Source organism: Balaenoptera musculus, chromosome 10 (assembly GCF_009873245.2).
Source record: "Balaenoptera musculus isolate JJ_BM4_2016_0621 chromosome 10, mBalMus1.pri.v3, whole genome shotgun sequence".
NCBI lineage: Eukaryota > Metazoa > Chordata > Mammalia > Artiodactyla > Balaenopteridae > Balaenoptera > Balaenoptera musculus.
Window position 1 is genome coordinate 97,675,830 of NC_045794.1, and position 22,443 is coordinate 97,698,272.

Sequence of the window (22,443 nt, forward strand, 5' to 3'; positions counted from 1 at the left end):
TTGAATCAGAAGATGTCTATTTGACTTCTTCAAGCACCTTGAGGGCAGTCTGTGTGTCCTGTTTACCTTTCTATCCCCTCAGCATTTTTCCTGGACCAGAATGAAAGCTCAGCAGACACTGGCAGAATAAATGGATTACACTTAGAAATGGTCAGGCTGTGTTCTTGTTTTTCATTTTAAAAACAAGATTATTGTGTTATGTGACAAGACTGAGTCTTATACACCTTTGTGTCTTTGTGTCCCTACAGGACTTTGCATAGAGCTTGGCACATTGCAGGTGCTCAAGCAGCATTGATGGCATTGAATGGAACAAAAGAGATACCTACAAAGGTGCTTTCTCTGACTGGTTGGGATTTAAAGCCACCCTGAGGCAATGACAAGCTACTCTGGCCAAGGTTGGAGAGGTTGTCCTGTCATAAAGCCCCCTAAGACATGATGTCACACACAGACAGTGCTCTCCTGTGAAAGGGAGGGGCTGTGCACTGGACTGCCAGAGCTCCAGTGCCCTTCTCAGTCTCGGTCCTGGAGCCTGAGGGGAGGTGAATAGGTTGCCTGTACACTGATATGGTCAAAGGATACTCTGCAAATCACTAACGTCATCAGGATCGGTAGATTTGGTAAGCAGTTTCAAAAGGTTGCCCTCAATAAACCACCCAAGCAGGTGAAAATTGTCTTTACGACTACTAGCCTGCCTTTTCTGCATCCCTTTCTACTTGACGTTCCCCCTTTCCCCCTCTTCTTCTCTCACTCAGGACTCATTTTCTCTCCTCCAAATCTTCCCTCAGAAAAAGCCTGATAACTTTGCTCACACCAACTTATAAATAACTAAAAAGCTTACTGTTGAGTATACTGCTAGCAGTATTCTCAGAGAGGGTAATTCAGTATGAAGAGAGGTGCTGTAGTTCCCTGCAGAGAGGTGAAGTGAGCTGAGGCCCGAAAAAGGCCCACTGGATTTGGTGACTAGGAGCATATTGGTGACCTTGGTGAGACAGGCTTCAGAGGTTGATGGGGACAGAAACAGATTGAAGTGGGCTGTGGAGTGAGGGAGAGGTGAAGGGGGTAAAGACACGTACTGCAGTCGGCTCTCTCAAGGCGCCTGGTGTGAAGGGTAGGGGACAATAAGGACGGTATCTGGAGAAGGGATATGGGTTCAAGGGGGAAGGCCTTTCTTTTTTTAGTGGAAGAGATGAGTGATATGTTTAAATACTGATGGGAAGGAGCCAGAAAAGGAAAGGATGAATATACAAGTGAGAGAGGGGACCCCCAAACACCCAGGTCATGAGAAGCCCAGATGAATGGAGTACACGAGGGGGCTAGCCCCAGAGAGGGGGGCGCAGCCTCCTCCCCTGAAGAGGAAGTGACCTGTGAGAAGCAGAGAATGGGTGAGTTGGCGGCAGAAAGTCGAGGGAACACCCATCGGATAGTGCCTGTGTTCCCTGGTGAAAGTGAGGAAGGCAGAGGAGGGGCTGGAGGTTTAAAGAGAGATTCAGAAATAGTCCCTGTGGAGAATGGGGAACTCACTTGGGAAACAGAGGCTCACCAGGCCACACTGAGGTCCACCTCACCCTGGAGACCTTGACTGTACCACGGTGTCAGTTTATATGCAGTTTGACACTGAAGGTGGGATTCTAGACAGGGAATTTCTGAGGAGGCTAGGGAATCTCCCCCAGTACTCCCAAGATTATTCCAAAAATGCCGCATAACACAGAAAATACTTTAAACTGTTGGTAGTTTTTAATCATTTTTATTTACTATTATAATTAGCCACCTACACCTGGGGTCATTTTACACGAATGTTTAATAGAGCTATACCTTTTTCCTAATCCTCTCCCAACCCCGCTTTTCCCATCCTGATTCCCTGGGACCTACCTTTCCAGCTCTGAGGACATTGAAACCAGCTTTTGTTTGGGGCTCTGCGGTCTCGGGAGAAATTACTGAGCATTTTCCAAGCTCCTAGTGCTAGCCCACTCCATCCTGAGTTTAGCCTCCAGCTGTGACCAGCAGGCTCTCCCCTGGATGAACCCTGCTTGTGGAGGTCCTGCCATCCCCCCAACTGCCTCTAGCCCATTGCAATCCCTGCAAGCCACGGAGTAAAGGAACACCAGGACCCTGGGTCTATGTGATGCATTGACTGTTGCCATCTTTTCTTCTTAGACTGAAAATGGTGTTTGGTCTGTGCTGCCAGAGAGAGAGGTAAAGTTTAGGTGGGCCCTGTTACCATGCCCCAAAAGACCAGGAAAGGGGACCCTTCACTTGGTGCCACAAGGACGGGAAAATAGGGTTCTATATTCCCTTTTCCCTGACTGTTATAGTGTCTCTGGGACTCAGGGTCAGAGTGGAGGGCCTGGTACTGACAGGTGGGACATGCCTTTGTGTGTGTGTGTGTGTGTGTGTGTGTAGGCAGGGAGCCATCATCCTGGCAGTGCCAAGATGCTCTGTTTGAGGGAGTTCCCTGGTGGTCTAGTGGTTAGGATTTGGTGCTCTCACTGTGGAGGCCCAGGTCGAGGAACCATCCTGCATGCAGCGCAGCACAGCCAAAAAAAAAAAAAAAAAAAGATGCTCTGTTTGTCCCAAGGGAGGGCTCCTAGAAGAGGAGGATGGACAATGAGATATTATTTCTAATCCAGGTTGTGGGATCTGTCAGTCCAGAGTAGGGAGGGCTTTGGGGGGAAGAGCTAATCCAGCACTTGAATGAACAACTATGAATGTCCAGCCAAGGCTAAGTCCCTGCCTTCTGGCTGGAGAGGCAAGATGGGCCTGTGTAAACAAGTAAAGAAGGAAAGGAGAAGGGAGTGGGTCAGGGGGTCCTTGTGGGTTCCAGGCGCCAAGTCTGGCTTTCTCAGCAGTAGGCAGAGGCACAGAGTCATGCCGGCCAGTCAGCAGGGAGCCCAGGCTGAGCCCTGTTACAGCTGATGGATTCATTCATCCACAAGTATTGATTGGACGAGTGCTGGTGGGATAGGTCCTGGGGCTTGGACTGGGGAGGAAAACCAGCACCCACTGGTGAGGGCACGAGGCCCCAGCCTCACACTCAGCTCTGCTTCCCTTCCAGGCTATACAAGTTCCTGTATGTGGTACACATCTTCATTCTTGCAGGTAAGGGTCTGGGTGCTGGGGTAATTTGGGGATGATGGCAGGACCCAAGGAATGGGTTCTTGTCTCAAAGCCACCCCAGTCTCCATCTACTCACCGGGATTCCCAGAGGCCCCCTCCTGCGACTGCCATGTACCTGGCTCCCCAGGGCTTGTCACACTGCTCAGAGCCAAGGCTAGTCTTCTTTCTCCCTTTCTTCCCTCTGCACCTTCATGGTGAGTCTGGGATTTGAACCCATATCTCACTCTAAAACCCAGGCATACCCCACAAAACCCGGAAACAAACCAAAAAACGCATACAACCAAATAATGTCCTACAGCAGTGATCTGCAAATTTTTGCTTGCATACCTTTTGAAAAACTATCCCTTCACACATTGTAAGTTAATATCTAATATCTTTCATCACACATTAAAATAATTTAAAAGGATATAATTTCTGGCATATTGTAAATACATTTTGAAATAATTACATCACTCTTTTAAATGTTTTAACTAGTCTTTCTTCATCTACCTGCAGGAGTGGTGTACTACTATTTTCAGGGGTGTGTGGGGAAAACAGCCCCTGACCATGAGATTGCTGGGGAATCATCACAGGTAGGGACCTCTGTCAGAGTTTAGAGGGACCGTCTCACTGTAGCAAAAAAAGAGGTCATACTCCTTGATCTCAAATGGTCAACCGTGTGTGTGTGTGTGTGTGTGTGTGTGTGTGTGTGTGTGTGTATGTGTGTGTGAGAATGTGAGGGCTCTGGAGAAATTCCCTGTGTTCCTGGCAAAGTGTCAAACAGAGGTCCCACCCCCCATGGGCTGGCTGTATGGTCACCTCAGGGCTCCGTAGCAGTGACCTAGACAAACCTAAAGGAACAGATGACCCCTAATGCATGTGAGTAGCCCTGGAATATGGTTCTACACTGATATGTGAATGGGGTGGTGGTGAGCAGGACACCTGCCTGGGGTTACATACCCTCTTTAATGTCCCAGGTCCAGGAACCTATGGCAGAAGCCCCTACTCCCAGCCCTCTGTCAGGAAAACACAAATGGACACTGGATGCCCACTAAGGGCCACGTGCTGGATTAGGTGTTGCCCGTCTATTGAAACCTCGCAGCAAGCCAGCAGCTCCCACTTTATAGAGGAGGAAACGTAGGCTCCCAGAGGAACGGTGACTAGACCCAGGCTGCCCAAGGTGACGGGACAGAGCCACGTACCTGCTCTCTGGAGGCCTCCTGCTCTCCATCTAGTGCTATTGGCAAGAGAGGCCTTTCGTGGGGATGAGCTTATCTGTGACCCAGCAACACTGAGAAGTGTGCGCTACATATTTAGGGAGGGACTATTCAGAGGTTGGAGAGCCCCTAAGAAGGCCCATGTTGGCAGGTGCCTTAGAGACAGAGTCCTATGTTGCTTCCTTTTTTTTTTTTTAATTAACCAAATTTTCATTTTAAAAGTTTTATTGTCATCAAAGATATACATATACATAGTTCAAGGAGTCAAAGTTTTCAGACTTGAAACAAAAAACTAGCTATCTTTTGTCCCAATCCTCTTCACCCATGATTCCCACAACCCAGGGTGGGAGTCTTTCCAGCTTCCAATTTTCTAGCTGAAGCCTTTGATTTTGCCTCCATGGTTCTAAATAGGATGTTTATCCTGCTTTGTCTCAATTTTTCAGATTTAAACATTATCCAATGAATTCCTACAACGAAAGATGAGAATTTAGCTCTCGTAACAGCTGCACACTTACTGCCACCTCCAGCATACATCTCACCTTTCTCTAGTCTTCCAGTATAGTTATATCCTAGTTTTTGGCATTGTAAATGTTTTATTCTGAGTAATGACATCTTCAGTTGTTAAAAAATTTTAAGTATCATTTTTGCTTTTTTGCTGACTTTTATATCATTTTGGCTTTTTAAAAAATAATTAATTAATTTTTATTATTTATTTATTTATTTATGGCTGTGTTGGGTCTTCGCTGCTGCGCGCGGGCTTTCTCTAGGTGCGTCGAGAGGGGGCTACCCTTTGTTGTGGTGTGCGGGCTTCTCATTGCGGTGGCTTCTCTTGTTGCCGAGCACAGGCTCTAGGCGCGCGGACTTCAGTTGTTGTGGCACATGGGCTAGTTGCTCCGCGGCATGTGGGATCTTCCCGGACCAGGGCTCGAACCCGTGTCCCCTGCATTGGCAGGCAGATTCTTAACCACCGAACCACCAGGGAAGTCCTCATTTTGGCTTTTAAGTCCCTCTCCCACACAGTGGGCTCTTTTCACTCATTTTTTAATAATTAAGGTATTATTTATACAGAGTGAAATCCATCCTTTTTAGTGTGCAGTTCTGTGAGTTTTGACAAATGTATGCAATTGTATAATTGCCACCACAACCAGGATACAGAAGAGTTTCATCATTTCAAAAAATTCCCCCATACTCATTTATAGTCAACCTTTCCCCCACTCCCAGCCCCTGGCATCCAGTGAGCAGTTTTCTGTTCCCATAGTTTTGCCTTTGCAAGATGGTCATATAAATGGAAACATCCAAGGACTTCCCTGGTGGTCCAGTGGTTAAGAATCCGCCTTCCAATGCAGGGAACGTGGGTTCGATCCTGGTCGGGGAACTAAGATTCCACATGCCATGGGGCAAGTACTGAGCCCATGCGCTGCAACAAAGACCCAGCACAGCCAAAAGTAAAATAAATTAATAAATAAATAAACAACAACAAAAAAACATCCAGTATGTAGTCTTTTATTTATTTATTTGGCTGTGCAGCAGGATTGTGGGATCTTAGTTCCCTGACCAGGGATTGAACCAGAGGCCCCTCCAGTGGAAGCACAGAGTCCTAACCACTGGACCTCCAGGGAATTCCCCAGTATGTAGTCTTTTGAGCCTGGTTTCTTTCACTTAGCACAAGGCATTTGAGGTCCACCCAGTTGTGTGTAGCAGTGTTTGTTCCTTCTTATTGCTGAGTAGTTGTCCATTGCATGGAGGTACCACGGTTTGTCCATTCACCAAGTGAGAAACATTTGGATTGTTTCTAGTTTTTTGGCAGTTACAGATAAAACCACTATAAATGTTCATGTACAAGTTTTGTGTGAACATAGGTTTTCCTTTTACTTAGGTAAATACCTAGCAGTGGGATTGTGGGGTCATGCGGCAAGCGTATATTTAGTTTTGTAGGAAACTGTAAAACGTTTCCAAAATGGCTGGCACCCATTTTGCATTCTCACTGGCAATGAATGAGAGGGTCCATTTGTTCCATATCATTTCCAGCATTTACCTTTTTTTTAGTCATTCTAATAGGCTTGTATTGTAATTTTATTTAGATCAATATTGAGGATTTACATTGTGTTTATTTATTTTTTTATTAATTAGTTAATTTTTGGCTGCATTGGGTCTTTGTTGCTGCGCACGGGCTTTCTCTAGTTGCGGCGAGCGGGGGCTACTCTTTGTTGCAGTGTGGGGGCTTCTCACTGCAGTGGCTTCTCTTGTTGTGGAGCACGGGCTCTAGGCGCACGGGCTTCAGTAGTCGTGGCTCACAGGCTCTAGAGCGCAGGCTCAGTAGTTGTGGCGCACGGGCTTAGTTGCTCCACGGCATGTGGGATCTTCCCGGACCAGGGCTCGAACCCGTGTCCCCTGCATTGGCAGGCGGAGTCTTAACCACTGCGCCACCAGGGAAGCCCCAGATGTTACTCTTTATTTGGGGGGAGCACAACCTCCGGTTGCTTCCTGAGGGGTAGTCTTGAGACACTACATATCTGAAAAGGTCTTAATTCATATTTAACTAAGTTTGGCTAGGTATAGAATTCTAGACGAGAAATAATTTTCTGACAGATTTTGAAGCTCCTCATTTTCTTCTGGCTTCAAAGGGTTGGTGTTGAAAAGTCTGATGAAAGTTGAATTCCTAAAACAGACTTTTTCTTCATATCTCTGGAAGTTTTTAGGTTCTTTTCATCCTCAGTGTCTTGAAATTTATTGATGGCATAATCTGGGGTGGGTCTCCTTCATCCATTGTCCTGGACACTTGGCGATTCCTTCTCTTCTGGAAAATCATGTCGCTCATCTTTGGGAAATTGTCTTGGTAAAAAATGAACATATTTATTTGACATCTCTCCCTGCCACCCCAGTTTGTTGTCTCTGTTCCCTCTTTCAGAAAGATCTATGATGATTTAGCTGTTGGACCTCCCACTCTCTTCTCTCTATTCTTTACCTTCTACAGTTTGACTGGATTTTTAATTCTTAATTTTTAATTCCTATTATAATGTCATATTTGTTTTTAAAGAATTAGAGATTGTTGTTTGAACATTCCTATTTTAGCGCCTATACTTGTTTTGTAAATGCAAAGTTCATCTTTCTAAAGCCATCAATTATTGTTTGTGTGAAGTTTTCCTTAAATCCTTGGTAGTCTTTAGGTGTCTTCGCAGCAGGCATTGACAGTGGACTAGTACATAGCTGAGCCCTTAATATGTCACCTCAGCCTTCCTTCTCTCTCTCTTTCTCCTTGTCGTGCAGCCCTTAGGGGAGACCTTAAGGCCAGTGTGGGGACTGATGGATAAATGCTACCCTGTGACCACTCAGGTGGGTAAGGGCTGGGGACTCCTCCTCCCCTGGGGTGGGGTGGCTGTCCTGGGCACCCTTGGTAGGCACACACAATAAGAGGATGGGCCAGGCAGGGAAGGCCTCCCAGACACTCATAGCTGAATATCACTTCCCCTGTTTCCCTCTGTAGAGACACAGAGTCAAGAGTGGGGAGAAGCAAGACTCTGAGGTAAGTGAGGCCTGCCCTGGAAGGGCCCGGGGCCGGGGCTGTCTCCTGTCAGCGCTCCCTGAGACTCAGGGATGCCCCAGCTCATGGCCAGGGGTCCCAGGGAGAGTGGCAGGGCCCGTCTAGGAAACTTACAACCCTACCACAGCGCGAGCTGAGAAGGGAGGGGCTTCCCTGGAAAAACAAAGAACTACGCACACTCCAGGTGTGGAGAACAGGGAGAGGGGTTAGGGGATCAGTGGGCCTTTCTGCCCATATTCTGCCCTCGTGTCCCTCCCTGCAGGCCATGACCCCCAAGGCAACAGGAGGACCGAATGATGCTGCCCCCAAGGAGGAGACTGATAGCTTATCTTCGGATGAGGGGGAGATGAGGTCCCCAGGAGAGGAGGCAGGCAGCCCCATTCCTTCCCCCATTCCTGCTGGGAAGGAGGTATCTGAGGAGGAGGAGGCGGCAGGGACCCCAGGCTGGGAGGTAAGGAAGCCTGGTGCCTCGACTGGAACATCCCAGCATGGGTCCTACTGAGAAGCCCCAGGGCACTGCAGGGTGGAGTGGAGAGGCCCTGGGGAAGGAGGGCAATGGGGGGCGGGGGCTGGGGCACCCCCAAGATGACTGAGCCTAACTGCCATCTCAGTCGAGCAACAGCTCTGTGAGGAGCTGAGAGGAGTAGACATGGCCTGAGCAGAAAGTGGATCTGAATCCTGGCCTCCCCTGACTTCTTGTGAAGTGAGGCCTATTTCCCCATCTGCTCAACGTAGAACCTGTCTCATCCCACCACCGTCCCCCTTCTTCCTTCCCAGGAAAATAAAAAGGTCCGAAAGGAGATTGCTGCATATACTTCTGGTAAAACAACTGACCCCACCCTGCTGTAGCAGGACTGCCCTCCTCTCTAATCTCAGTGACCCTGCAGAGGTCACAGACAGCCGAGCTCCTCCCTGACCCTCCTGCCCCAGGGAGGGGAGGGAAGAAATCCAGGTAGCCAGATGCCCTGTCTTTCCTGATGAGTCCCCCTGCCTCCTGCTTCCTTCTTGGGTTGGCAGGACTTGAGGCCACTGCGCTTGAGCTGGAGGAATGCCTAGCCTTATATCAACGCTGACCTGCTCCCCTGGCACCAGAGGGTACCCTGGCCCTGGGGAAAGGTTCCTCCCAGCAAGGAACCCACAGGGCATGTCTGTTTGTGCTTTTTAGAGGCTTCTGAGGTGGACATCATGGAGGAAAGCCCTGGGGGCTGGGTCCCCCAGCTCCTGAGGAAGCTCTGGCTGGGCTGGTTCCCAGCCTCTGACATCCCCAAGACTCAGAGCCACGAATGACACAACATCCAATAAATCCACAGTTGCTGCTTCTGCAGGCCTGGCTGCTTCCTTTCAGGGGCCTCAAGTTTCCACAACCTCAGTGTGGTTTCATCCACGCTCCCTGTTCCAATAAGCTGCAGGAACACCACCTCCTGCCACTAAGCCCACGACAGGGGATACGCTGGAGACTGAACGGGGCCCTGGCTGGTCTTCTGACTCAGTGCCAAGGGAGAGGCCAAGTTCCCTTAATGCTAAGAGCTGTGGAGCTCACTGTCATGAAGGCGAAAGTGGCCTGGCTGGGGGCGGTGCTTCTGCCTTGGGTGTCTGTGGTCCCCGAGCTGTTAACCTAAATGTACCAGGAAGTCTGCTTACGACTCAGGTAAGCAGACAGTCATCAGAAGCCCCTGGGTGGTGCCTGTGCATGCTTAGAGTCCAGAACAAACTGTCAGGGTGGTGGGCACAGGTAGAGGGTGGCAGTCCCCGCCCTCAGCTAGGGCTGCAGGCTAATGAGGTCCCAGCCCCAGAGTCAGAGCAGGAAGACAGGCCCCAGCAGCCATCTGGTGCAAACTTCTCATTGGCTGAAGGGGAAATAGAAGCTTGAGGTCACACAGTGTCGTAGCAGAGCGAGGACTGGAGCCAGGGTGTCCTCCTCTGAGCTCCGCACCTGGCCTCCTTCTGCCCTGGCCACCCCATTGTCACATGGGCCCAAGGTTGACCCCTGTCCCTAGGGCATGCCTGTGGCCCACAGGGGCTCATTCCCTGCCCCTGCCAAGCCTCCTGAGTGCCTGGCCTGACCGGGCCACTCAGAGGACGGAGCCCCGGGTTGGAGCCTAGATGAGTGTCCTCCCACTCCAGCGTGGCCATGAGTGGCAACTCCTATTGGGCAGGGGCTGGGAGATGAGCATCCCTAAGGGGCAGGGAAAGGGGGCCCATCCTATCTTGGGGTGACTAAGAGGCCCAGGGAGGTGGCTCACTCCTGGGCTGCCATCAGGCTTCCCAGGGAGAGCTCTGGCATCTGAAGACCGAGCTGCAGGTGCTAACCCAGCACATTGCTTCCCAGCCATCCCTGAGTTCGCCACCTTTTGGGGCAGCAGACTTGATGGTGCTGGCTGAGCTGCTGGCCTGTGGTGCAAGCTGAGTGTGGCTGGGCCTGAAATGTGGGCATCCAGGTTGAGTGGGGCCCTCCTCATCCCCACTGGGGCCTGAAATCTCTCACCAGCCTATTCTAGTTCCTTCCGGCAGAAGCCAGGACCTATTTATAGACTTTGTCACTAACCCAAGTAACCAGTATTGGGTCTCCAAGGGTGACTAGGGGGTAAGGTGTCACCTTCTGAGCCTCGGTATACCCATCTCTCAAATGGGGTCAAATGCCAGGTAAGGATGGATGAGGCAGGGGTAGGGGCTGGATCTGGGGAGGCTGCTGAGGCCCCATGACCACCAAGGGGCTGGTCAGGGGCCCCGGGTGGGACTCAAGGCAGGTTGGAGCCACCAGACTGGTTTATTGTACATCAGGGCTACTGCTGAGGAGTGGGTTGGGGGCTTGGTGCCCACCTCTAGCGGGGCAGAGCACAGAGCTGGTAGGGGGATGGGGTCACCAGGAAGGCAAAGACACCGTGGCCACTGGGGCGGGGCTGCCCAGCGGGCACTGAGAAGCTGAAGTGCTGCAGGAGGCTGGTGAAGAAGAGGAAGAGCTCCATGCGGGCGAGGGGCTCCCCAAGGCACGAGCGGCGGCCTGTGGGTGGGCATGGGGGGTCTGTGAGCCTGGGGGCCTGGGCTCCACCCCTCCAAGACTCCCTCAGGACAGGTAAGCAAACCGGGTACCCCACAGGTACCTGCTGAGAAGGGTATGAAGGCCTCCTGCTTGACGAAGCGGCCCTGGGCATCCAGGAAGTGCTCCGGGTGGAAGTGGAAGGGCTTCTTCCAGATGGTCTCGTCCTTCAGCACTGATGACAGGTTGGTGATGAGCGTCGTCCCCTGGCAGGAAATGTCTGGCATGGGTGGGGTTTGGACTGGGGGGTGCCTGGACCCCTGCGACCAAACACACATGGGCACACACCCTCTGCCTGGCACACACCTGGACTCTTCAAGTAACCCTCAGCCCAAGAAGCTTCTCGGCACCCTCCCTGTCCCCATGGCAGGGTGAGTGACTTGCCTCCCATGGGTGCCCTTACTGCCACCTGTCCCTTGGTGAACGGGCTCCTCCAACACTCTGTGACACGCTTTAGTTTGTCTTCCCTACCCGACTACGGGCTCTGAATGGACAGGGCCAGCCCAGCCTCTGCTCTCATCCCCACACCCAGCCAGCCTAGGACATTCAGTGCCTGAGGATTGGGTGGCTTGGATTCCAGTCCTGACCCCACCTGGCAATGCCCACGTTGGGGCTACCAGGTGGCAGGTGGTGCTGAGCTGGGGTGAGGAGAGCCGCAGGCCTACCTTTGGGATGAGGAAGCCCTGAACTTCGATGTCACGGGATGTCATGTGGGGCAGGCCCAGTGGGATGATGTCCCCAAAGCGCTGCACCTCATGGACCACGGCCATGGTGAAGGGCATGAGGGCCTGATCCGCCATCTCTGGTGGCCTCACCTGCCCTATCACCTCATCGATTTCCTGTTGGACACGTCCTGGAAAAACAAGCATCCTCACAGTGGTCAGACCCAAGGGCTGGGCTCTGACCTCCTCCTGACTCCTGTGTAGGGCTGTGCCCACTCGGAGGAGGAGGGCACTGTGACCTCTGCAGAGAGCTGCTGCTGGTGGCCAAACCCACCAAGCTCAGGGGCCTCAGGCTGTCCCTCTCCTCCCTCACCCATGCCACCTGGCCCCTCGGGCTAGGCTCACGCTGCACGTCTGGGTGCAGGATCATGAGGAGGAGGGCCCAGGCCAGCGTGGTCGAGGTGGTGATCATCCCGGCAGAGAAGAGGTCAGACACCACCAGGCGCAGGTTCTCATCATTGAAGCTGCTCTCGGGGTTCCCCTTGGCCTGGGCCATGCAGAGAAGGTAAGCTCAGGGACAGAGGGAGGAAGCCTCCAAATGGCCTCCCACTCTGCTCCTGTCAGTCCAGGTGTCTGATCACTGGGTGATACACAGGCCTGCGCTTGCCTCACGGGGCCCTCAACCCTCAACCCACCTCACCTTCTCCACCTCGTCCAAGAAGGCGTCAGTCAGGTCTCGGGGTGGCTGGGCCCGGTCCCGGGTCATCCTGTGCTCGGTGACCAGCTCATCAATCAGGGCCATGAAGGCCCTCTGCGCCGGGAAGACCTTGGCAGCCAGCCCTGGGATACGCAGGAGCACGGGGATTGCTTCCAGCACCTGTGGGGGGGTCACAGCTTTGGGGCCCTGGGACCTCGTGGTGCTCAGGCTTTCACCTGGACCAGTCAGGTCCTAGCCTCCTCCAGGATGTCCCCACCATTGACCTTGTTCCTCCCTAAGTGCAGGCCTCGCCCCTCTCTCCTGGCTCTGGGCCCAGAAAGACAAACCTAAAGTCTGCATCTCATGGGTGCCGGTGCCTTTCAATGAAGGAACCCTCCCTCCCCTAAGCCCGCTGACCCTCGCCCCGCCTCTCCCATCTGTGTTGTCTGTCATTTCCCCACTTCCAGGCCTTTTCCCTTGCAGTTTCCTCTCCCGGAATGCCCTTTCCTCCTCTGGCCCTCTACGCAAATCCTCCTCCGGGGAGGCCCTTTGCAGGACGGAGGCCTCCTCTATGCAGCTCCCTTCCCGCACCTGGCGCACGAAGCCAACCTCCTCCTTCAGTCCATCCTCCAATATGTCCAATAGCTTGAGGATGCGAAGGTCGTTGTACTCGAAGCGGCTGCCGAAGGTCAGGGAGGCGATCACGTTGCTCACCGCTTTATTCAGGAGGGCGTTGGGGCTAAAGGGACGTCCTGGGAGGGAACGGTTCAAGTCAGGGCGTCGCCTCCATCTCCTCTTCCCCAGCCTCTCCAAACCTGTTCCCTGTCCCTCAGCACCCACCGGCCTGATCGGCGAAGGCGGCACAGAGGCACGAGGCCTCCTCGGTCACCCACTGCTCCAGCGACTTCTTGCCCAGGCCAAAGTTGCGCAGGGTGGACAAGGAGAAGCGTCGCTGCTCGCGCCAGGCTTTCCCATAGCGCGCCAGAATCACTCCTGGGGGCGGAGCGGGCACGTGGGCGTGGCTCGGGTGTGTCCCGGCCCCGCCTTCTGCTCGCCCACAGCGCTGGCGGGCTCGCCGGTCCTCCTCGGCCCGCCCCTCCCGGTGTTCTGCTCACACAGCCCCGCCCACTTTGACACCCCCTTCCAGCTGGGGACCGGTCCCACTCTCTGCCCGCCCGCATTGCTCGCCTACTCTCCCCTGCTAGGGTCAGGTCTTGGCTCCAATTTTTACTTTGCCCACCGGGACCCCCTTTTCCCTTCGGGGAAGGTCCTGGCCCGGCCCTGCCCCGCCCACTCTGACCTTGTCCTCATTCCTGCCCACCCTGACCTCCCCTTCGTGCCCGCGATGGCCCTGGGCCGCCCTCTCTCCGTAAGGCCCCGCCCCCTGCCTCGCCCGCATTCCTCCTCCCCCGACCCTTGGCACAGACTCCTTTCTCCTCCTGCTGCCCCTTCAAATTCTCTGGCTCTTCCCTGCACCGAATGTCCGCGACCCTGCCTCCGCTTGGCCCTGCCGGTATCGGGTCACTGCTGGCCCAGTGTCCGTCGGGACGCGGTCTGCCCCCTCCTCCTCTTGCCTTCCGAGCGCGGCCCGTAACCCAGGTGCTCGTAGACTGTCGCAGATGGGCGGTCGGAGGTATCCTGGCTGCGGTACACCAGCGCCTCTCGCACAGCCGCCAGCCCGTTGAGCACGACGACGGGAGTCCAGACCTGCTGCAGGCTGAACACGTCCCCGAAGCGGCGCCGCAGCTGCAGTCCGAAGGTCGAGGGCGTTTGTCAAGCCCAAGCCCCGCCAGGCTGCGGGCCCAGCCTCATGGCGTGAGCCCTGCGGGAACCCTGGGCCCCCACCAGGAGCGAGGGGGTGCAAAGATTTTATCCAGTCTTGTGAGCCTGGGGGTTAATTACATCCACCACGGTCGAGGACCTCAAGTTGGATCAGACCACCCAGCTATGACTGTGCAGAGGTCACCAAAGTTGTCAATAGACCACGTTAGCATCCCAGTTTACAGGTGAAGAAACAGATTCATAGAGGTAAGCAGTGAGGTCCAAGGTCTCACGGTGGCAAAAGATTTGAACCAGATCACTGTACCTCTCTCAACCTCAACTACCTGATTTAAATAGGGCTCAAGACCAGACTCCTCTCCTCCATTCTCGAGACCTTTCCTCCTGATGTAATCATAAGGGACTCAGGCTCACATAATGTAAGAGCTGGCCAGCTGAATCCCCAGCCTGTTGCCAAGTCGTACTCCCCCACTCCCTGGCCTTTGCCCTCTTGGACCTCTGTTGGGAAAATCCAAACTGTTCTCGGGCCCTGAACAAATGCCCTCCCTCAGGAAGCCTCTCAAATCTGCCTCCTCCTCTTGGCCTGTGACTTCACCCACCACCCACTGTCTGCTGCTAGGTGGGGTCCCCAGGACCACCTCTGCCCACTTCCCACCCCCACCTTCCTCACCTGGCTAAAGCTGAGAAGCGGGTCCTGGAAGTTCACCTGCAGCAGGTTACCCAGCCCAGGCAGTGGCATGGGACCTGGCGGGTAGCGTGCGGCCCAACGTGAGTGCCGGTGCATCTGGTCCACCAAGAGCAGGAAGACGGCCACGGCCACGGCCAGGGTCACCAGTGTATCCCCAGTCAGCAGCATGGCTGCCTCAGTGTGCACAGGGCTCCTCACCACATCAGACACCTAGGACTAGGCCAGGCAGGGCACTCTCACTGCACCTCCAGGGCTCAACCAGTCTGGGTCTTCTTTATAAAAGGAGCTGAGACTGGCCTTTGCACTCTGCCCTGAGCCAACCTGCCAGGGAGAGTGTGCTGCCAGAGGGTGCAGGGAGGGGTCAGGGAAAGTGAGGTGCACAGATGGCCACTGTCCCTCCTGCCCTCTCCACGTGCTTATGGAGGGTAGGGCGAGGACACAAGAAGTCCTCCCCTCCCCCTAGCCAGACTCCCCAGCTCTGTAAAGATTCTGAGGAAGAATCAGGGGTCTTCAGACTTGATCCTGCCACCCACCTGTCACTTTAGGCTCACACTCTCTAATGTGCTCACAGCCTCACCCCTAGAACATGTCCTTGTCCTCCCATGTATCACCTGCCTCCTCCTGAGTGGCCTTCACCTCCCAAGTTTGTTACTGGCCCTTGCCCAGTGCTGGAGGGAGGTCCTAATGATCAGAGGGACCACTGTAGGGGGATAAAGTCCTTGGTGTCCCCTCACTTCACACTAGTATGCTCAACACACACACAGAATCACACACTCATAAACCACACTTACACACATTCACATACTGCCTGCTCACATGCTCACATGCATATTTACACACCCACAAAGCCAGACACATTAACACATATGTACCACTTACACGCTTGCACAGAGACCCAGCACCAAGTCCTTGTAGTTCTCAGTGGTTGCCTGGACCCAACCCACCTCCTCCCACCTCGAGGCTGCTCGCAGTGATGCTGGGGGCCTTCACCTGGCTGGCTGCTGGCTCAGCTTCCTTGGTTTCTACCCATTTCCGCCTGGTTGTGGCCATGACAAGTTTGAATCTGGGGGTGGGGAGGCGGCAGGATTGTCTTCAGAGCTCCCTAGTCACATGACCAGCTGGTCTGATGGCCCAGAGACCCTTTCCTAAGTTTGTCACAAATTGGTCCTTGGACCTTCTAGCTCTTGTGGCCACCCAGGTGATGAATCTCCTTCCTGTCTGTGCCCATTTCCTAACTTGGAGACATGTGAGGTGGGCACTTTACCTTGCTGACTGGACTGCCAGTAAGCTCAGGGTACTAGGGTGGCTTAGCATAGGCTGTGACTGTCCTCAGAGGAGTGGGCCTGCCTCCTCCTCCTTGATTTGTCCTTGAACGTCAGCTGTTCAAACTCTAGAAGACAAGGGCATGGATACCAGATGGGGATGTAATTTCTTTACACCCTCACAGGCCTGCTGAGCACTACAAAGAATGGATTCTCAGGCCTCTGCCTTCGCCCGCCTCCTCCCTCTCCATGGGCCCAGTCCGCCCTGGCTCCAGCACCACACCTTCCAATCCTGACTCTCTGGTCCCCTTCAGTGGCTCCAGTCCTCAACGAAATGTGCAAACCTTGGTACCGCCCTGCACCGGTGTGTGCCACCTCCAGGCTGGAATTGTGGCATTTCCTGGGTAGGGGTCAAGCCCCCTCACCCGTCCCAGGGGTATGTGAGGCAACCTCTCTGAAAACAGCTGGAGTATTCCAGGGTCCTGGAGGTGCTCGCCCCTAGCTTAAGGAGAGCCTGGAGGAGGCACTCCCCACTCCCGTACCCCGACACCCCCATTCCCTCCCTCCCATCTCACTCCCCAATGGGGAGAGGACCAGGTTCTTCTCGGGGTGCAGGACAACACAGAGTGCTTGTGGTCTTCAGGTATTGGCTTTCAACATTTGCAATCCCTGCTTGGTTTGTGAAAGCTGCTCCTCCCCTTCCAAATTCTCACATCTCCACTCTCCTGCCAGGCCCAGGGCCAGAGGGTGTAGCTGGCTGGGGCCCGACTGGGCCTTACTCAGTTTATCTGGCCTTTCCTGCATCTTGCCTTGGCCAAGGCTTGGGTTCTGTCCCACCCTATCTGGATGCACCCTGTGCTGGGTGCTGGGCTGGGCACTGGCAGCATGGCGGGAAGGCGACGGTGGGCCCCTGCTTCAAGGTGCTCATGACCAAGAGGAGTGGGAGCCAGAGAGCTGACACACCAGGCCAGCAGTGCAGGGACTGCGTTGAGGGTTGTGGGGACATTGCCCCAGGCTGGAGCACACTTTCCGGGAAAACTTCCCAGAGGACTTCTGCTGGCTTGGCTCTGCAAGCCAAGGTGACCTGGCAGTGGGACTAAAGCACCAATGCAAAGCAGCAGGACGGGGGCAACTTGAGGCTGGGGCTTTGCAAGTCTGGCAGAGGACTGGATTGTGGGAAACTGGGGTTCTTGGGCCTCAAAGAGGCGGGGAGACCAGTTTTGAGGCCACTCAAAAGACTGAGAGGGTAAGACCCATGGGCACCCTGGGGACTTCTCAGATCCAGCCTGTGGTCTTTCATCGGGGCTCAGACAGCCAGAGAATCAGGTGGTGTTAGTCGGGCTGGCGGGATGGTCCATCACAGGTTTGTCACAGTGGCCCTCGATAAATTGCATCTACCCTGTGTTTTGTATGTGTCATGCCCTCCCCAGTCACTCTAATGGACATGTGAAGGGCAGTGACAGACATGCCTGTAATTCAGGCAGTGCCCTCCCGTTACTGGGGGCCTATTGTCCAGGACAGGACTTGAGGAAAACCTGTGATCGTGAGGCCAATGGCCTTTTTCAATCATTGTGCACACTCACATGCCGGGCACTGCTGTTCACTCCCCATCCTCTCCACACCCTGTAAGGTAGGTGGCTTTATGGTCCCCAAGGCATGGAGTCTCAGGGATCACGGGGTCAAAGTCACAGAGCACCATTAGGGTCTATCTCAAAACTCATGCTCTGAGCTACTGCTCTACAGTGGACAAACTTCTATGAGGGCCAGCATTTAAGTTACTGAAATTTATTATTTTAGAAACATACTCAGCCTGCCCTTGCTGGCTTCCGCTCTGGTGAAGCTGCTGGTGCTAGAGGGATGAGCCCCCCATTCCCTCCCCTCCCCCAGTCTCCGTGTCACAGGTGTTCGCCCGCGCAGGGAAGGCCCAACTGGACACTGCGACCTGAGACTGAGCCCGGGGTGACGTCAGCAAGATGACGGACCAGAAAGTGCCAGGCCCTTGGGCCCCCAAGCACGGAGACCCAGCCCTGGGACCCCAACGCGATGCGGAGCAAACCCCTTGGAGAGAGCTCTAGAAAGCAGGTACGGAGCTGCAGCGCCCAGAGAGGGCGCTGGAAAGTTGGTGGCATTTTACTCGCTCCCTTCCCCCTCCCCCGCGGCATGGCCAAGCCCGCGGAAGAAACCCCTCAATTTCCGCTCCTCCCCGGGGACAAAACTGGGAGCCGGTATCTGACTCGCGGTACGGCCACCCGGGCCCCGCTGGGATCCAGGTGGAGGGCCGGCCCGGCAGCCGCCGGGGTGGGGTGGGGTGGGGGGGCGTGGCCGGGGAGCGCCACGGGCGGGCAGCGGGCAAGCGAGCGAGCGGGCGGAGGTGGGGCATGGCCGGCCCCTCCGGTAGTTCTCCGGCAACAGGACTTTGGCTGGACAAGATGAAAAAGTTCTGGAGCTCGGCTGCGCAACAATATGAATATGCCTCACACTACTGAACAGTACACTTACCGGTTAAGATGGTAGTTTTGCTATGTTTTTAAACCACGGCGTAAAAATTACTTTAAAAAAGTACATCACCACTGCACACCTACTAGAGTGGTCAACATCCAGAACACTGAGAACACCGAATGCTGACCAGGATGTGGAGCAGCAGGGAGTCTCATTCCCTGCAGGGGAGAATGGAAAATGGTACAGCCACTGTGGAAGACAGTTGGGCCGTTCCTTACAAAAAAACCTGTACACTGACGTTTATAGCAGTTTTATTCATAATTGCCAAAACTTGGAGAAACCAAGATGTCTTTCAGTAGGTGAATGGATAAACTGTGGTATGTCCAGGCAATAGAATATTCTTCAGCACTAAAAAAGAAATGAGCTATCAAGCCATGAAAAGAGGAACCTTTCATGGAGGAGGAACCTTAAAGGCCTATTACCAAATGAAAGAAACCAATCTGAAAAGGCTACATACTGTGTAACTCCAACTATATGACATTCTGGAAAAGGCAAAAACTATGCAGACTGAACAGTCAGTGGTTGCCAGGGCTCAGGGGAGGGAGGGATGAAGAGGGGGAGCACAGAGAATTTTTAGGGCAGTGAAACTACTCTGCATACTATAATGGTGGATACATGTCATTAAACGTTTGTCCAAACCCACAGAATGTACACCACCAAGAGTGAACCCTAACGTAAACTATGGGCTCTGGGTGACAATGATGTGTCAATGTAAGTTCACCAGTCATAAAGAAAAACCACCACTTTGGTGGGGAACGCTGATACTGGGGGAGGCTGTGCACGTGTGTGGGGGCAGAGCATACGAGGGAAACCGCCGTACCTTTTGCTTAACACTGCTATGAACCTCAAGCTGCTCTAGAAAATAAAGTCTGTTAAAAAATACATAGAGCTCAAAAGTGGCAGGAGTTGAAATGCACATGAACAGCTGAGGCTTCCTGCAGAACCGGGAAAGCTAGAGTCAGGAGTGGAGCCTGGAACAGGGCCACTCCCCAGTTAACGGTCATTTCAGTAGCCAGTTTGAGGAACCATCAAAAGTGCCTTACTCAGTATCATCAGCAAGTCAAAAGAGGACAGAAGAACAAAAGGCAAAATGATGAAGAACCATCTGCTGTCAGGAAAATATTTTCCTTAAGATGCATATCTTCCAAGTTTTGTGGTTTAGTTCTCAACACCTGAAATCTATCAGTTTCATTTGAACTGTGTTAATGCCAAGTCAAGACCAGATGGGAAGCCAAGGAGCTCAAAAAGCCGTCATTTCTATGCAGGTTCCGTGGCCCACACAGCACACCCACCCACACAGCTCCATCCTGGCCGAGCAAAATTATAAGTGGACCGCACTGCTTGATGTAGCTATTACAACAAAATTAATCTGCCATTTCTGCAGCCTCAAATTGATGAGCACACAAGAACTCATTTATAATTGCTTATTTCTACTTCACAACATTCCTTCCAGTATTACTGTTCTCTAAAATAAAGTCCGTTAACATTGCATTATTTTTTAATAACCTTTAAAATTAATGTTGATTGGAAATATGTCCTCGTATCAACTTAAGCAATCCGGCCATCTTCCATACATGGGTGAGTTCCACCCTCGAGGGCAAGTGGCAGGAGTCCTCGGTTTGTTTCATTCCAGGCTCTGCTGCAAGGGCTGCTGGGCCTTCGGGAGGCCAGGACAGCTGGACCAGTGAGCTGGCAGCCGCCCCTGCAGCAGAACCAGAGCCACCCTGGGGACTGGGATGGGAGGAGAAAGAGACGCATTTGCTTTAAACAAAAAAGGAAACAAGGTTAAAATGAAGTTTATTTTTTTTTTGATTTTTTTGTTTTGTTTTTTAAATAAAACTGTTTGTGAAACAGCTATTTTATCCCCACGGCAGAGTGACCCCTGAAAGATGCACTAACCCCTTCTTAAGGCCTTAAGATTTTTTTTGTACTTTTTTCTTTTTTTAAAACTCAGATATTTAAAAATTGTACAATTTACAAAACAAAACAAAACAATACAACATAAAGAATCATGTAGCATGGGGCTGCTCAACTGACAGGCCCCCTTTTCCTTTATAAAAATGAAAGCAAAAGAAAAAAGGGTGGAGTGGGTGTTCCTGGTCAGCTTACCTCACACGATCATACCTGACACTGTCCCTCCCTGTGTCCACTCTTACAGCTTAGGTTTCCGTCCCGTCTGTCCTGGGGTTCAGGGCACAGCTGCCTGAAACATGCCCAGAGGCGGCCATCCCTTGACCCTGCCAGCTGAGCCACTTAGTGGGACGCTCGGGGCTCTCACCAGCCACAGTGACCCAGGATGCAGCTGTGACCTTGGGGCATGTGCCAATTTCACCCCCCCCCAAAAGATAAAAATCTTAAAAGTAATAAATAAATAGTGTTTCTGGAAATGAAAAAATTTATTTTTGTGTTTAAACATCATTCTCCCACTCTTGAAAACACGGACCATCCCCACTTCCCTCCCCCTTGACCTTCCCACTTTGAGACAAATTACTGACAAAAGAATAGTTTGGTGTGGTTTGTTTGCTCTTCCAACCCTGGGTCTAGAATCTCTGAATTGTGTAAGTTGGGCTAAGGATCTAAGTCACCCCTGTCCTTGTGAGATGAGAGTTTGTTCAGTTCAATTTCACATTTAAATTTCACTGTCATTGGAACAAATTTGGAGTTCTTAAGCTAGATAATTTTAAAATAGAATCAAAAGGGATAGCGCACCTTTCATTTAAACAAAGTCTTTCCAGACTAAAAATAGATTTATATATATATATTTTTATCCCTCCCTTTTTTAATTCCCCCCACCCTTTCCCATCATCCCCCCTCCCCCCTCCCCCCACATTGTCACTATGGAGATTGTGTCCATGGAAACAGCCATTCCAACTTCTTGGGTCTTTCTTTCCTGTGGTGTCACCAGTCTGAGAGTGATGTAAGAACTTAGGAAGGAAGTGCTGGCACGGGCAGGCACGCGGGGTGGGGCGGGGTGGGGTGTGGCTGCACAGGAGGACCATTTCCATTCCATCACAAGGGTCCACCACCTTCTCATCTCCACAGTCTCACCTGCAAGACAAGCAGACACTGGGTGCTGGGAACCCCCGTGTGGTGCTGCAGCCAACAGCCCCTGCTCCGTGGCAGCGCCGGGGTGGGGGACTCTGCAGGGTCCAGTGGCTGCAGAACCCCTGTGAACACGCTGCTCACACTGCAGACACCCAAGACCAATGGCGGAGCCAGCCGTGTGGCTCTGGGCCTGGAACAGGGTAAAGGCAGCAATGACCCGGCCAGCTGTGCCAGGAGGATGGGACTCTTGAGTGCCCTGGCCCGGGTGTGTGGAAGGAACCGAGACCAGGAGAGATCCTCTGATCCGCCAGGTGGGGCCGCCCTGGAGGGGGGCAGCTCTCGGGGCGACCCCTTGCTCAGGACCCCGCCATCTGGGGCCTGCAGGCGGGCTCGGCACTTGGTGGCAGGGACCAGCCCTCACAGAGGTGGCTGAGCACCCAGCCAGTCTGTGGAAGAGCCGGCTCAGGACCGCGCGATAGCTGCCTCCAGTCGCAGGCAACTCTTTACATCTGACAGCGAACACTCCTCCCAGGAGCTCTGACGGAAGGCAGGTCTCAGCTCATCCTCTGAGGCTCCCCAGGCCCTGCCACTGGCGTCTCTCCTTCCAGCCCAGGCTCCAGGCTCAGGAAGACTATCCTGGTGATCACATGGGGTACGTGGGGTTGTACCAAGCGCCTCCTCAGAATGCTTCGTGGGTCATTCATTACATGTGCAAAGATCTCAGAGAGACACAGCAGTTTCCAAGGAATTCAATCCAGAAAAATTACGCCAGAAGCCAAGAGTGGTGGCACCCTCACCTTTCTGCCAATCACAGCACTCTTGGAAAGTGTGTGTGTGTGTGTGTGTGTGTGTGAGTGTGCGTGTGCGTGTGTGTGTGTGTCGGAGGGCTCACCTTGCTTCTTCCTCAAACCCTCTTTGGTGCC

The 22,443-nt window shown here is 53.1% G+C and overlaps 3 protein-coding genes across 6 annotated transcripts in view; 1 reads left to right on the plus strand and 2 right to left on the minus strand.

The window, feature by feature from the left end:
- Positions 1 to 10,514, plus strand: LOC118902636. Its single transcript, XM_036867208.1, has 9 exons — positions 1 to 330; positions 2,155 to 2,193; positions 3,053 to 3,096; positions 3,610 to 3,686; positions 7,578 to 7,643; positions 7,795 to 7,833; positions 8,114 to 8,302; positions 8,629 to 8,671; positions 9,017 to 10,514. The coding sequence occupies exons 1-9, from the start codon at positions 305 to 307 to the stop codon at positions 9,136 to 9,138; spliced, it is 645 nt and encodes a 214-aa protein (XP_036723103.1). The 5' UTR covers positions 1 to 304; the 3' UTR covers positions 9,139 to 10,514.
- An 85-nt stretch (positions 10,515 to 10,599) lies between these two features.
- LOC118902635 (cytochrome P450 2D14) lies at positions 10,600 to 15,106 on the minus strand. 2 transcript variants are annotated; one of them, XM_036867206.1, is made up of 9 exons: positions 14,697 to 15,106; positions 13,822 to 13,993; positions 13,088 to 13,240; positions 12,839 to 12,999; positions 12,251 to 12,427; positions 11,956 to 12,097; positions 11,554 to 11,741; positions 10,953 to 11,094; positions 10,600 to 10,852 (listed from the first exon to the last, which is right to left on the minus strand). In XM_036867206.1, exons 1-9 carry the CDS (start codon positions 14,880 to 14,882, stop codon positions 10,674 to 10,676), a joined length of 1,500 nt encoding a protein of 499 aa, XP_036723101.1. In that variant the 5' UTR covers positions 14,883 to 15,106; the 3' UTR covers positions 10,600 to 10,673. The 2 variants fall into 2 exon arrangements, with proteins under 2 accessions (XP_036723101.1, XP_036723102.1); XM_036867207.1 differs by having other exon boundaries at positions 12,857 to 12,999; positions 14,697 to 14,982.
- Positions 15,107 to 21,302: 6,196 nt separating this feature from the next.
- TCF20 (transcription factor 20) overlaps positions 21,303 to 22,443 on the minus strand; it is a 170,386-nt gene continuing 169,245 nt past the window's right edge. For all 3 annotated transcript variants that reach the window (XM_036865624.1, XM_036865626.1, XM_036865623.1), the window contains one exon: positions 21,303 to 21,523. Coding sequence is in view for 1 of the 3 variants with exons in the window: in XM_036865626.1 (XP_036721521.1) it covers positions 21,506 to 21,523 (18 nt within the window). In the remaining 2 variants the exon portion in view is untranslated. The remainder of the gene's footprint in view (positions 21,524 to 22,443) is intronic.

What these genes read in the sequence shown, in the direction of transcription:
- LOC118902636 (XM_036867208.1), top strand. Translation starts at nt 305, where the DNA reads ATGGAACAAAAGAGATACCTACAAAG. An exon ending in CAAAAGAGATACCTACAAAG is followed by an intron (nt 331 to 2,154) that starts GTGCTTTCTCTG and finishes TTTTCTTCTTAG; the next exon opens with ACTGAAAATGGTGTTTGGTC. An exon ending in TTGCTGGGGAATCATCACAG is followed by an intron (nt 3,687 to 7,577) that starts GTAGGGACCTCT and finishes CTTGTCGTGCAG; the next exon opens with CCCTTAGGGGAGACCTTAAG.
- LOC118902635 (XM_036867206.1), bottom strand. Translation starts at nt 14,882, where the DNA reads ATGCTGCTGACTGGGGATACACTGGTGACCCTGGCCGTGGCCGTGGCC. An exon ending in CGCCTTCGCCGATCAGGCCG is followed by an intron (nt 13,000 to 13,087) that starts GTGGGTGCTGAG and finishes GTTCCCTCCCAG; the next exon opens with GACGTCCCTTTAGCCCCAAC. An exon ending in CTTCATACCCTTCTCAGCAG is followed by an intron (nt 10,853 to 10,952) that starts GTACCTGTGGGG and finishes GCCCACCCACAG; the next exon opens with GCCGCCGCTCGTGCCTTGGG.